The 14,096-nt window shown below is 38.2% G+C and overlaps 1 protein-coding gene across 3 annotated transcripts in view; it reads right to left on the reverse strand.

Annotated features, from left to right (window-relative positions):
- The window catches only part of IFT57 (intraflagellar transport 57), a 28,914-nt gene that overhangs the window by 12,879 nt on the left and 1,939 nt on the right, over nt 1–14,096 (reverse strand). For all 3 annotated transcript variants that reach the window (XM_065637396.1, XM_065637378.1, XM_065637387.1), the window contains exons 2-9: nt 13,075–13,237; nt 11,854–11,972; nt 10,805–10,895; nt 7,488–7,556; nt 6,819–6,941; nt 2,309–2,380; nt 1,575–1,706; nt 377–439 (exon numbers count right to left, since the gene is read on the reverse strand). In XM_065637396.1, coding sequence (XP_065493468.1) covers nt 377–439; nt 1,575–1,706; nt 2,309–2,380; nt 6,819–6,941; nt 7,488–7,556; nt 10,805–10,895; nt 11,854–11,972; nt 13,075–13,237 — 832 coding nt within the window. The remainder of the gene's footprint in view (nt 1–376; nt 440–1,574; nt 1,707–2,308; nt 2,381–6,818; nt 6,942–7,487; nt 7,557–10,804; nt 10,896–11,853; nt 11,973–13,074; nt 13,238–14,096) is intronic.

Genomic DNA, 14,096 nt, shown 5'->3' on the forward strand with positions numbered 1-14,096 from the left:
TCAGTCAAATATTGCTTTTAAGTGCTTCACAGATGAAAATTTCAAATTGTTAATTTTAACTCAAAATAAGAGTTAAGCTTTTCTTCTTCCAAGGAATTTATGGTCATGACTTGATTAATCCTCAAGACACAGAACATTTACTCTCTTTTACAAACTGGAGAAATTAAAAACTCACAACAGTTTGCCCAAATTCACAAGTTAAAAATCAATGGCAGCCTGGGTTTAACATTTAGTGACTGGACTAGGTCACCTCCACTGAACAAACACGAGAACAAATCAGGAAGAACTGGGTTCATAAAACTGCAAACACTAAGTGCCAACTCTCTGAAGGTTGTTTCAAAATAAACGAAAGAAATTATGTGAAGATGTGTTTTACCTCAGAAAGCGCTCTAATCCTTTGAGTTACCCCTCCACTTCCCTCCTGGTACTTCTCTTTAGCCTGGAAAGAAACATGTTTTGCTCTAATGGCAAAGCTGAAGAGATGCATTGCAGATAGCTCAGAGAGAACACCAAATCTTGCTCTCACACATCCCAATTCGAGAAGCTCTCCCACCAAGTCCCAATGAGATTTACAGCACTACACATATGAGGACAGGATTGAAACATCAGCAACTAGAATAACTATCATTCAAAAATTTAAAGCATCTTTAAAAATAGTAATAGCCTTAATACATATACAATAAGAGATATGTTTTCTAATCATTTACACGAGAAAATAAACAATTTGCCAGAATGCAGACAGAATTGAATCCTGAAACTCAGAATACTTCTTCATCAACAGTAAATTACTATCTTGAAGTTTTTTAAAGTTTAACAGAAAGATAAACAGAAAACAGAGGTCAAATCCTGTTAGCCTCATTTCAACATGACGCCCATACATGGGAGGGCTAGCCAAATGGCAGCTTATACAGTCCTCCTAACTAGGGGATCAAAAAGCTTCTCAAACAGCACTCTATTGGCATAGAAACAAAACGAAGCAAAGAATTAATCAGACTGCTTTATGCACGTTAGCACTAGTAATCAATATAAGAGAAGAGCACTGGACTGAGACCGCAGTTTTTCCACTCATCACAGATGTGTGAACTTCACAGGGAAAGCTAAACTAGTAATTTACTAGCTGCTCAAGACTGGCAACATATTTACATAAAATTCAGGCAAAAACCATTTACTTTCCCCCATAGAATAGTTGAATAAAAATTGCTAGTTTAGCTTAAAAACTATATACTTTGAGAGCAGATCAAGATTTCCCCATCTTTCTACCCAACAGCAGAATTCACAGAATCACAGAATGTTAGGGATTGGAAGGGACCTCGGAAGATCATCCAGTCCAATCCCCCTGCCGGAGCAGGAACATCTAGATGAGGTTGCACAGGAATGTGTCCAGGCGGGTTTTGAATGTCTCCAGAGAAGGAGACACGAGAGAAGGAGACTCCACAACCCCCCTGGGCAGCCTGTTCCAGTGCTCTGTCACCCTCACTGTGAAGAAGTTTCTCCTCTAAGTCTTCTTTGCCTTCACCCTCACTTAATAGCAAGTTAATACCAGAGAGGGCAACAACAAAAGATCACTGCATTACCTCACTCAGCAAGGCTTGTGCTGAGCAGTACTCTTGAACCAAGTGCTCCAACTGATTGTTGATGTACTTTTCCCTGCTATTGATCTTTTCCAGTGTTCTGCTGATTTCATTATGAAGTTTGTCAAGGTAACCCTAGAAAATCATATTCTGAGGGTAGACAGTATACGGATAATATGCAAAGAGTATTAAAATGGTGCTGTAATTAAGAAAGGATATGGAAGCCTACAGTGAGAGAGAAAAATAGTACAGAAACACTGTGTTTAGCCAACAAAAAATTATTGCTAATGTGTTCTGGTTTGCCCACCTCCAAAACACATATTTCAAGTTTTACTGTTTCCATCACTCTCCCCCCTCAATTAATTACAAATGTCAATGTCAGTAAGTTACTCTAACAACAGTACTGACAGTATTTTGGGCTTTTTCATCAGCACTTATTTTCAGATAGTAGTATTGTATTTTTTTATTTTGCCTTCTGTAGTCAGGATGTACTTATGGTAATGCATATGTTAAAGAACTCTTAATATCCCTGTTAATCCTCACATATGCATCTCTTTTTCACAAGATATTTTGCAAGTCCCACTGTCCCTAATCATCATTATCATATGTTTCCCTTTTTAGTTTTACAGCAATAGCACAAATAAAATTAAGGAAAATAGTCCTTAAAGTATATCAAATAAAAGAGAAAATAAAAATGCTGGCAGATCAGTGAAATATTCTGCACATGCAAGACATACCCTAGTTTCTTTCAAAGAAGATTCAATTCCATCCTTATGCTGATGCATTTGATCTAGATGAATCCTCCAGTCCTAAAAAAGATGCCACAAAGTAAAACATAGGTAAGTACAACTTCTGTATTTCCCCAGTTACTTAACAAAGGCTGGCATGCAAGACAGGGTCAGTTCTCTTATACTATTACCATGCACCATTCTGCCACTGCCATGTTCATACCAAGGCACTTGCTTGATGCGACACAATTTATAAATCTCCTGAATGTCACATGTGACACTCAGATGCATAAACAAACACTGACATCCTCACTGATACCGTAGTAGCTATGCTTTTCAGAGTCTGTTTGATCTTATCATAGAATCATTTTGGTAAGGTCATTGAGTCCAACCATTAACCTGGCACTGCCAAGTCCACCTCTAAACCATGTCCCTAGGAACCTAAATCCACAGGTTTTTTAAGACCTCCAGGGATGGTGACTCCACCACTTCCCTGGGCAGCCTTTTCCAGTGCCTGACAACCATTTCCATTAAGAAATTTTTCCCTAATATCCAATATAAACCTCCCCTGGTGCAACTTGAGGCCATTTCCTCTTGTCCTGTTGCTTGCTACTTGGGAGAAGAGACCAACACCCTCCTCATTAGAAACCACTCTGGGCACAAATACTGAAAATATTGATTATAGCTGCACTAGCTCAGCTTATTCATAGACCAAATGAGTGCTTCAAATGTCCAACACCTACCAGTTCTAGACTATCAGATCTTCCCTTTCTGCTTAGCCCTTACTATTAACAGGAGAAGAACAGAAGGAAATGAAAGAGGCAGAAATATCTAAACTTGTTTTTGATAGTGGGACAAAATTAGAAGGGGGAAAATTATTTGCAGCTTCTAGGTCATAGGAAACATACATGGACTCAGAGATGCGGGATGAGAAAAGGTGCTGTTTTAACTTGATAGATAGGCGTCTTTTACTTAGAAATCGATTCCAGTTCCCAAGCTTTATCACTTCTTTTTTTTATCAGTGCAAATTTTTTACATCCCCTGAACCCAAAGCACAGCTGCAGACAGACTGTGAGTTCAAAATGAAGCAGAATAGCAGCACTGCAGAATCATTATTTCAGTATTTTGTTCCTGAACATGCTAAAAAATATTTTTGAGATTTTTAAGCTTTTGGCACTGTACCGGTCTACATGTTTTGGTTTGGTTTTGTTTTGTTTTAAAAAGTGATCTTAGTAAATCTTTATCATTTGAAATCAAACCTTAGGAGACTTTTTTGTAAAATAGGTACTGTAATGACACATGGAAGGTGACAGTGTTTGCTTCTGTGAGATTATGTGATCAAGGACCTTGTCAAAATGGGATGATAAGGAGAAGGGGGAGGGAAAAAGTAAAAACCTACAGAGACGCAGACCTGTCTGATAAACACTAAGGGAGACAAGGACGAGAAACAAAGCTCATCAGTCACACTAACAGATAGGATATCGAGAAACTGCAAGTATCACTTCAAAGATGGTGAACCTGGTCCTTGCAACTGATAAGAATGCAAACCTGGGGGTTCTGGATATTCAGGACAAGGTTTGGTGCAACCATGCAAACAGATGAAACAACGTGCAGGGGAAGGGGACTGGTGAAAAAGAAAGTGGGAAACAGAGAGGGCCATAAGAGGGGCTGGTCATGCGTAAACTGTTGCCAGGCAGTCCACTTGTCCACCTGAGTCCTGTGCCTGATCACTGCAGTCTGTCCTATCTTATTAAACGATTTTAAATTAGCTTTCTGTGCAATCTCGTGCTCTATGCCCATACACGTATGAGTGCTGCAAGGACTAAGTGTCAGCTGCTGGTGACAGGGGATATGAGGCCAGCAACTGGGATCAGACCAGGGCTGCAGGTGTCCTGGGCCTGTGGTGTCTGCAGCTGGAGAGGGTGGAGGTCTCAGTGCCAGCCACAGGAGCAGGTGAGGGTCTCAGCCACCAAGGCAGGACCAGCATGTATCCCAAAATCCAGCTACTAGGAAGGACTAGTGTTGAGTAAAGCAAGTGATGGGCTCATTGCCAGCAGCTGGAGCAAGACTGCGGGTCACAAGCCTGTGTTGCTGGTGCCAGCTGCTGGAGTGAGAACATGCAAATGTTTGCACCTTCTCCAAACCTGCTGTGCACACATAAAATTCAATAGCAGAATGAAAACCAAACCAGCCATCAAGGAGTAGGCCTCACATCCAGGCCTGGGTATGAGGTGGGCAGAAGGTACATGCTGGTGTTCACGGGGACCCACAAATGTAGAGTGCCCTTAAGACGAGCACGAGTGTGTGCATCTGTTTGCTGGCAAGTGGCAAGCTGGACTAGCCAGCAAGTAGAAGAGCAGTAAAACAGTTAAGAGGGTCCGGGATCCAGGCAGGAGGATCAGACAGACAGATGGACCATGCCAATAGTTGAGGGATCCATGAATGTGTTGTGCTTGTGAACCTAGAGAGAAGGCAGTGTGTGCTTTCACTACTAAACTTAAATCTGAATTAGCTGAAAAGGAGGAAGGGGCCCTATGTTTTTTATTTTATGGGAGTCCTACAAGTGCTGTTGAAGACAGGGCCTTGCTTATGGCAGTTTGTGTAGCTCGCCATGTCACGGTCCTCTGTGTGATACATGCTTCTGAAGCTGCAAACAAGAAAGCAGCAGCAGCAGCATCCAACAGTGTAGGATGGGGACCCACAAGCACCCTGGCACACAGGGCTTGGCTGCAGCACTGAGCAAGAAGAATTCCCAATGCAAGGGCTCCTGGAGGATACAGCCACTTATAACATCTCATAGCAGGTACAAAACAAATCCTAGCTTAAAACAGCCACACACTTAAACATGTGCCATCCTTCACTCGCAGGCAGTTCCACGGATTTGAAGTAAGGCCACTCCCCTGCATAGCACATGCACACAGCTACCAAAGAACTGGTGCTCCTGTCTCACCACCTTAGCAGAGCACGGCCCAGCATCTGCAACAGCTGCTCAGCCCGCAAGGTTCACTGGCTGTCTACAGTTGAGCTGCTGCCCCCTATTCCAGAACAAAGCAAAGGCTAGTAAATAAGAAGTGCTTATGTTGTATGTTGAGTTTTAAGTTTGCAGCAGAATCAAGAACCTTTGTTGGTCTGGTGACAATTGCTCATGATTTATCAAACTCTGGAGTTTAAATAAAACCAAACACCCCACGCACCCCTGCCCAGGACTTCACCAAAAAAGTTCTAGTTTCTAATGCCTTTGATTAAACCATTAGCCCTCTCCTGGCAGGAATGGTAGCCCTCACCATGTAGGAAACAAAATATGATGCTTTTCTTCTAGAATGAAAAAATGCCAAACACTTCTCTCCAGTTATTTCTGAAAGCAGGATAGCACAGAAGCTAGAAAAAGAAGAATCCTCTTCCATGTTCATTTTGACATAATCCTTAAAGTGCATTAAACTGAAAGCTAGCAAACCTTAGCTCTTACAGTGGCTGTAATGTTTCATGTATGTCTTTATTAAGCTTTAATTTCTTAGTGTGAGAATAAAGCATGATGTTCCCTGTAACAGATGGGCTTGCCGAGGATCAGAGAAAGGTGGCTCACCCCAGGCAATTCTTCACATAGAAAAATGCAGTATACTATAAGGCAGGTAAGCAATTTAACAGATATTTGAGAGCTTAGCCTATTTTTGGCAAGATAATTATCTTTCATTCAATTCGATATCACTGCTACAGATTGTTCCAACACCCCACCCAGCTGGGTCACAACAAATGAGCAATTTCAATACTGCATTGATCTGTGTGTGCTATACAAGATCTTAGAAAGAATGTTTATGGCAATGCCAGGAATAGGTCCTAGGTTTGGACTTCGACTTGCCAAGATAATGTCTACTTCTAAGTTGCTCATTCTAGACTCCTTGGAATAGATTATGGAGAGAAATACTCATTTCTAAGAAATTATTAATTTCATCTTGATGTAGTTATCTGGATAGGTAAGTAAAATCAGTCAAAAAAGTACTTGCATCTTTTTGCTAAATGTGAACAGAGCTCATGATGACTAGATCAGAGGTACAGGCCTACTTTATTGCCATTTAAAGTTGAGCAAGATTAATTCCATGCAGTCAACCTTTCATGTGGTTGGCAAATTAAACAGCTGAAAGATAAGAAGTTCCTCAGCTCTCTTCCAGGAAGATGTTTTAATAGCTGCTAAACTGGGGCTATAATTTTTCAGAAGTATAAATACATTGGAGATGTTTAATGATTTAAGAAGTTTCCACTGAATAAATATATGGAAATAAGTGTATGGAAATAAGGTGCCCTGTAAGTAGCAGAAAAAATATACTTATATAATATTTGGAAAAAAAAACCCTACTGAAAATGGTTGCTTTTGTCAAAGTGACAGATTCAGACAAGATAGCATTGGAGATCCCATTATTCACAATTCTTGGCATGATAAAAGGTGTAGATGGAAAGTAAACAACACCAACTGAAACCACACTTTAATTGCCATGTGTACACATGCAAATCCATTCCCACATACCTTATTGTCAGTCCTGACTGTAACTTTCAGCTGTGGAAGCACACGTTCCACTTCCAGATTCCACTCTGCTGCATCTGTTGTGGACTGTAAAATCTCTTCATGCTTTGCAGAATCATTCATGTCCTGTGTAAAAATCAGAAAGTTTATATACAAAATATCATCATTATGCACAGTGAGAACTGTTAGAAGTCATGTTATAATGGCTTACAGTGTTCATAGTCAGAAAAAAATTTACATCCAGAATGATCTAGACTACAGATATAACAGATTTCTTTACCGGCTTTCTTTGAATTCATAAAGACTAAGAATTAAAATAAATATATCTTCTCACAATATTTGGAATTGAAAAGAATAAAATGTATATAATATGAAATTATAATACATTCCAGAAATAGCAAGGATGGAAAAATTAAAATACATTCAAGAAACTAAACCCATGTTTCCCTAAAAGTCTCTGCAAAAATTTCTTGCAAATGTTTCCAGCAACCTTGCAGTGATGACGGTGTAGAAACCGTATGGACATTTTTCTTTTAAAATAAGCCGTTTCATTTCAGTTGGAATGTTTTTTTTTTCAAGTTTAGACTTTATAAGGACTTTCACACAACAGACATAAATTGCTGCTACAGATGTGAAAATCTCTTAAGAGAGGACTGATGGGTAACAACTTACCGATCTGTATGTTTGTGCCTTTAGAACATTCAGGTCAATAAAATTTTCTTCATTGTCCGACTCTTCTTCCTGAAGCAAAGTTGCAAGGTAAGGCTTCAGTAAGTATTGCACAATTTTTCTCCATTATTTTGCAGGAGCACAGGACAAGGTGTATTAAATTCCGAATTTCTGCCACAGAAAATTATAATGGAGCTTGTATTTAGTTAAAATCTTATGAGGAAACACAATATCTGGGACAAGGTGAAAGATGGAAGTTACCCCACATTTCCCTCAGGGTGCTACAGTATTTAAAAACTAAACCAACCAACCAACAAAAAACTGGAAACCTAAGCCCTCTCACATCAAATGGACCATTATCAATAGTTGTACGGTAACTTATTTCTCATGTGTTTCCTAAAGCTTTGCATTAAAAATAAAACCATAACAAACCACAGCCAGACCTGAACAGTTTTCAAGATGTTGTTTGCACTACAGATGTGGAGCTGCAGAATGATGCCACATCTTAAAAGCATGCAGAATGATACAATTCAAATGGAGGCAATTGAGTTGTTTTCTTGCCCATGACACTATGCACTAAGCTGATGGTTTTATAGAATTATCTATTATAGTCTCAAAATTGCATTCCTCAGTGATCGTGATCAGCTCAGAGCCCATCACTGCATAAGTCAACGACGCTTTTGCCGTGTGCTATCTTCTGTTTATCTATACTGAATTTTAACAGCCATTTTATCACCCATACACTTCACCCATGTACACCTTGTCCTTCTGTACCTCTTCTGTTAGTCATCATCTTTTCCACCAAAGTCAAATTTCATCATTCACCTCCTTTCTAGACAAATCATGAATGCTGCAATGACACAGGTCATAGTGTAGAACCCTTCAAGACTCAGTGAAAACCTGGGAGCTTATTCCTGTACTTTGCCTATTTTTTTACCTAACGGGGACAACTTTATATTATCTTCTGGCATGTTTGGCCCTAAGTCCCCAGAATACTTACAAGAAATTAAAGGTGACTAGACTGGGACTGTCTTTTGATAAATGGACAATATATATGTGCTCAGCACTTGGAAGAACATATTACAACACTACCATGACAACAAGACTAGTTACCAGAACTGAGGAACCAAACTGTGCAGATTTCCTTGCACAGTCAGCCTCGCTGCCTACTGTTCACCTAATTCCTCAAGACTTACAGAAATAGGCTTGTCTCTGCCAGCCTCATCAATCCTATTCAGAAGAATCAAAACCCAAAGAACAATCAGTGAACCTCATCATTAGCATCTAACTACTGGAAATACTGCTAAATTAAATTATGGATACAGCTAATACAACCAGGACATACCAGTATATTGGCAGTAACAATGGACTGGGGAAAAAAACAAAACAAAACACCATCAATTGCATCAGCATATAATTAATCCCTGTAAAACAATCAGGGACTCTAAAAAAGGGGTTTTCCACTTGGTACGAACCTAGCTAAATGGGTTTATTGACACACAGACTCAGAGGAGCTAAAAAACCCCCATGTTAGTTGTGAAAATCATGGCCTCTGACACCACCTGACAGCAAATCCAGAGTTCTTTGAAGGGTTTCAACTGTGCTTTAGGTAAGTGTTTCCTCTCCACTTCCCAATGTAACATCTTAGACCTTAACAAGACACAGAAAAGGGCAGATAGCTGATTGTTTTCATATTTAAAGCTTTTAGTCAGCACCTTACATTTCTGAGGCTGGTCAAACATGCAATACAGAATGTCTTTTATTGTTCTCAGAATTATTCAAGACTTTTTCTGTGGAGATTTCAAAGCTGGTAAAAATGCAACCAGACACCCATGTAACAATATTTGCATATTGTATGAAACTTAAGAATAAAAATATGGAATTTTTCTTGGCTAATAAAAATGATAAAAATAATGCAACACTTAAGAAAACTCTGAGAATAGAAAAGAAGCAAACTCTTCAACTGCTACATTCTTGTAGATTATGGTGGCATATAAATTGGCACTACGATCAGAACCACACTATAACATTACTGGCACTCTATTTCCAACTTCTATGACCTTTCATTTTTCCCAAGCACCTGAAAAACGTGAACACGGAAATGTGACAGTTGTGGCAATTTCTATTGAGTATTGCTGGGCCTTAACACTCCAGAAAACTGTTTTTTCCTCAAGTAATTTACTGACCTAGCAAGCGAACACATCCAGGCTCACAGCTTTCGATATTTGGGTTTTAATCTACATTAATTTTGCACAGAATCATCAGCTTTTGGAAAAATCAGATGTGAAACTAACTTCTTTTTGTAATTTTCACTTTGTCTTCAGCTAACTTCCCTCTCCAGAAAAATCTTGTTTAAGTCAGCAGTAAAAAAAGGCTTCGAGGAGATCTGTGAAAATGACAATGTCTTGTGATAGCATTATGCTACCAGACAACAGTGAGGCTCCAACTCTCATAAAAATAATCTTTTGAGAAAGTCAATCAGCAAGGAACAACTTCTCTTCAACATCCATCCATCAGTAAGTCCTAAAAGCATATTTGAACTTACAGATGTATTTCATAGGCTGTTTCACAGACATGACAACTTCACTGTAATTATTATATTTAAAAGGAGGAATAAATAAAACAGGTTATCCTCAAACATTGCCATCTTGTTGGTAAAAGGTATTTCAAAGCAGAAAGAGTTATTCTGTAGTCATAATGGTTGATTGGATATTACCATTTCATTTGTGGAATATATAGTGATAAGCTGCCATGACCTTTCTCTACAGAAGCAATTCTGCAACCTTTATTTAGGTCTTTGCTTGTGGTGTAAAACAAATGCTCGGTTTCCAGTTGTTCTTTTCCATCTACTTTGTTCCCAAATATTAAGATCAACTAAGTACCAAAGTTACTGTTTCCTATTTGCAGTGAAATCTGAGTTACAATAGTGAGCACTCTGTTAATAAAGCACTGGGCAAATTTTAACCAAATATTAGCCAGTTCTCTAAATGGGAATTGAAATTTCGTTGAACATCAACAGCTTGTCTCAGGAGAAAACAAGCAATTCTGAATCTATGCAAGTTTAACATATAGTTAGATTCCAATCCATTTTAAATTATCTATAAATGCACATAAGCTCTGTCCCAAAAAGCTAACGACCTTATCCGAAAGGAAACAAAAATCTCTACAGAGAAGCTGACGATGCAGGAAAGAGATGCAGGGAAAAGGGCAACAGCTAGTACAAAAGACATCTTAAACAAAGCCAAACAAAATGAACCGTGAGAAAAATTTCCTCAGAGCTGGCCAATACTGATATAATCAAAACCATTAGGTAAACCTACCACAACACTCTCTTCCAGTTTATTAAACATTAATTCCGCATCATCTTCTGTTATTTCTTCTTCTTCTAGCTCTTCTGTTGGATATGCTGGCCTGAAATTCATTCAAAGAACAGCAGAGCTTTTAAACACACTAAACTGGAAATACCTTTGTAAATTGCTCTTAAGGAAACAAAATATTTCATGAGAAGTACAGATGATGTGGAATATGACTAGATAGTGTCTCACACACTTAAACAAATAAAATTAAAACTCAGTCTTAAAAGTCTTTGTTTATCTCAGATTGTCTTAAAAGTGAGCGTTAGTTATTACGCCAAGCAGTACAGTACCTTCATACTGCAAAGACATATGGGGAGCAAATTTTGAGTCGTTTTCTCTTTTGGTCTAACCTCTTAAAATTTAAGTGCAAGTCACCGCAGACTCATTTTCAGTTTACAGTGGAATTTATGTACAAAATAGAGGTAACAGTACAATATTTCCAAGGCAGAAATTACTTTGCTATATCCATTTCAAAACCCATCACAGAGAAGGAATGAAATAAAGAGCAGTTTTAAACAATTTTTTAAAAATAAATTTTCATATACTTGAAATTATCTGTCATCCAATTTCTCCTAAGATTTCCTTCGGATTAAATACTCGAAGTTACTGTAGCCAACTTGTAACGTGATCACATCCTGTGCACACCTCCAACTGAAGAGGTCAAGCTTGACTGACAGGACCTAAAAGAATATTGATGTTTCAACTCAGTTGTCATATTAACATGGAGTTGTGCATAGGAAAATGACCAAAAAAAGGTCATCAGTCAAATATTTGTTAACTAGCTCCATCTATTAATGGCCCAAACTCATCCTTGCTGGTAATAGACTAAATTATGTGAAATTACATTAGGAATTAACTTGTCCCACTGCTTCAAGCCTAGTCAAATTTTGCATCTCATGAAACATCGAGTAAAACATTTTTGGTAATTATTATGTTTTGTCTTTACATGCACAACTTACATTTGTTTGCTGGAAAACCACGCATAAGGGAGGATGCATAAAAGTGTACTATACCTTTTCCAGCTAAAGCCAGAGTATTTCAAGGCTTCTTCAGCTAAACAATCAAGAACATAGCATGCTTGCTCTCCGTAACCTGCCTTTAATTTTGAGGGAGGGAAATCCACAGACTTTCCCTAAAATAAAGAGAGATATACTGTTTACTAATGGATACCCATCAATCGAGTTTCCTCTCAGGGAGGTAACAAGATTTACTACACTAAAACCAAAGTGTTCATTCTGTATGAAGATTTTACCAATGTTAATTCATATTCTTCCCCTATCCAGTTCCAGTAAGGCAACAGAAGGGAAAAGGGAACAACTCAAGGAACAGATGCAGTGTAGAAATCTTAAAGTATCTGGTAAGAGGATACTCACAGGGAGCAGAAGAGTCAGAGGCCACAAGGGAACTAGATGGTCAAGCACACAAGTGACATGCTAGCAAGGCAAGAACAGCTACAGAGGAACTCAGGTACTGAGACTTAACCACCAGCTTTTCAATATTGGCTTGTTTGTTCTAGATTTTATTTGTTGTTGTCCTATGGAATAAATATCTTCATTTTTTAATCAACTAATTCTTTTAGAGAACAGTGTTCTTAACATCATTCACAGCTGTACCACAGTATAACCTTCTATAAGATCATAAATTCTTCCATAAGATCCATAAATTGATACACTCTCCTGACCTTTGGGAGATTTTTTTTTAATATTTAAAAAAATCCCAATAGTTTTTGGTAGTTTAATATAACCTTTTACTCCTTAACAAAAACAAACAAAAATAAACACAATTCTAAACCATCTCCTTCACCATGAATTAATTATACCATTGACTTTGGCAGGAGCAGGAACACAAGTGCTGTGTAAACTTTCAAGATAAAATCTTTGTAAATCATACTACTATTAATATAAATGAGCAACATATGTGGCACTGTAAGAAGTAAGCCTGATTTAATCCATTTTACAGATTGTGGAACAAAACTAATTGGAATCATATATAATATTGTAAGTGCCAAAAAGTTAACAAGTAGCTACATACAGTATAAGCTTCCAATTAACTAATTAATATAGTACAAACTCATACATAAGCAAACTCATACGTAGTACAAACTCATACATACATAGTCTGTCCACCCCTTGGGAACATATCAGACAGCAAAGTAAGTGCATCATTACTGTTATTTCTGAAGATGATGCACATGCTTGAAATACACCTTGGAAAGCAGAATGTTAAACACTTACAAATGATCGCAATTCTGAGAGTATATTGGATATTGTTGCATTGGGGTCATCGTATTCTTGTGGCTGTTCGAAAGGATGTCCTGCTTTAGTGATCAGCCAGGCAGCAAGTGTGCAAAACATAAAGAATTGCTCACCAGGATTAGTGGGCAGTGCAAAGTAGTGCCTGTTTAAAAAGGGGAAAAAATGGTAAATATTCTGAGCTCCCGAAGCTCTTACAGCATTATAGGCCAGCACAGGCTAGAAAGCAGATTCTTTAACTGATTTTCTCAATGAGTGATCCAGTTACAGATGTCTCGTTTCACGCATAACCACAGTAGACTCAGTTTTTTACATGTTGCTCATGTTTCCCACTTTGATTAAGCTATTAATCAACATTAGACTTCCAAGGAATCAAATGGAAACTGGGTATTCCTCCCTCCTGACGGCAGGATTATACAGCTTCAGTTAAGCATCACCAAATTAACATTTCCACATAAACCCAAGTTATTCCTCTTATTTACTTGAGCAGTCTCAAATCATGATGAGCTCAATTCTGTTCCCAGTTAATTGTAGGGATGCAGAATCCAGCCCACCACTTCATAAAATACCACCAACTGACTAATTAAGAGTCTATGCAATGGATCAATTCAGATGTCCCTTGCATAACTATGCAAACTTACAGGCTCATAAGAATCAGAAGTCAAAGATGTGCAATTGCCAATAACTTGTAGACCATGAATGAGCTAAGATTTTGCTAAATCTCAGGCATTTTTCACAGGACAAATGAATTACAGTGCAAGACAAAATTTAAATTTGAAAAACATCCTCTGAATAGATTAGCAGAAGTGGCTGATAACTACTGTGAACATAACACAGCAAACAGCTTACTTCAAAAAGAAAATAAAAATGATCCATTGGTAAAGCTTTCTACCTTTACCCATGACGTCGGAAGCCAGGATGGATTTGTCTCATCTTTTATCTACTTTACAACACTTTGAAAAAATGCTTTAGAAGCACACATTGCTTTCCATTAAAGGGAGTTT

Source organism: Caloenas nicobarica, chromosome 1 (genome assembly GCF_036013445.1).
Source record: "Caloenas nicobarica isolate bCalNic1 chromosome 1, bCalNic1.hap1, whole genome shotgun sequence".
Taxonomy (NCBI): Eukaryota; Metazoa; Chordata; class Aves; order Columbiformes; family Columbidae; genus Caloenas; species Caloenas nicobarica.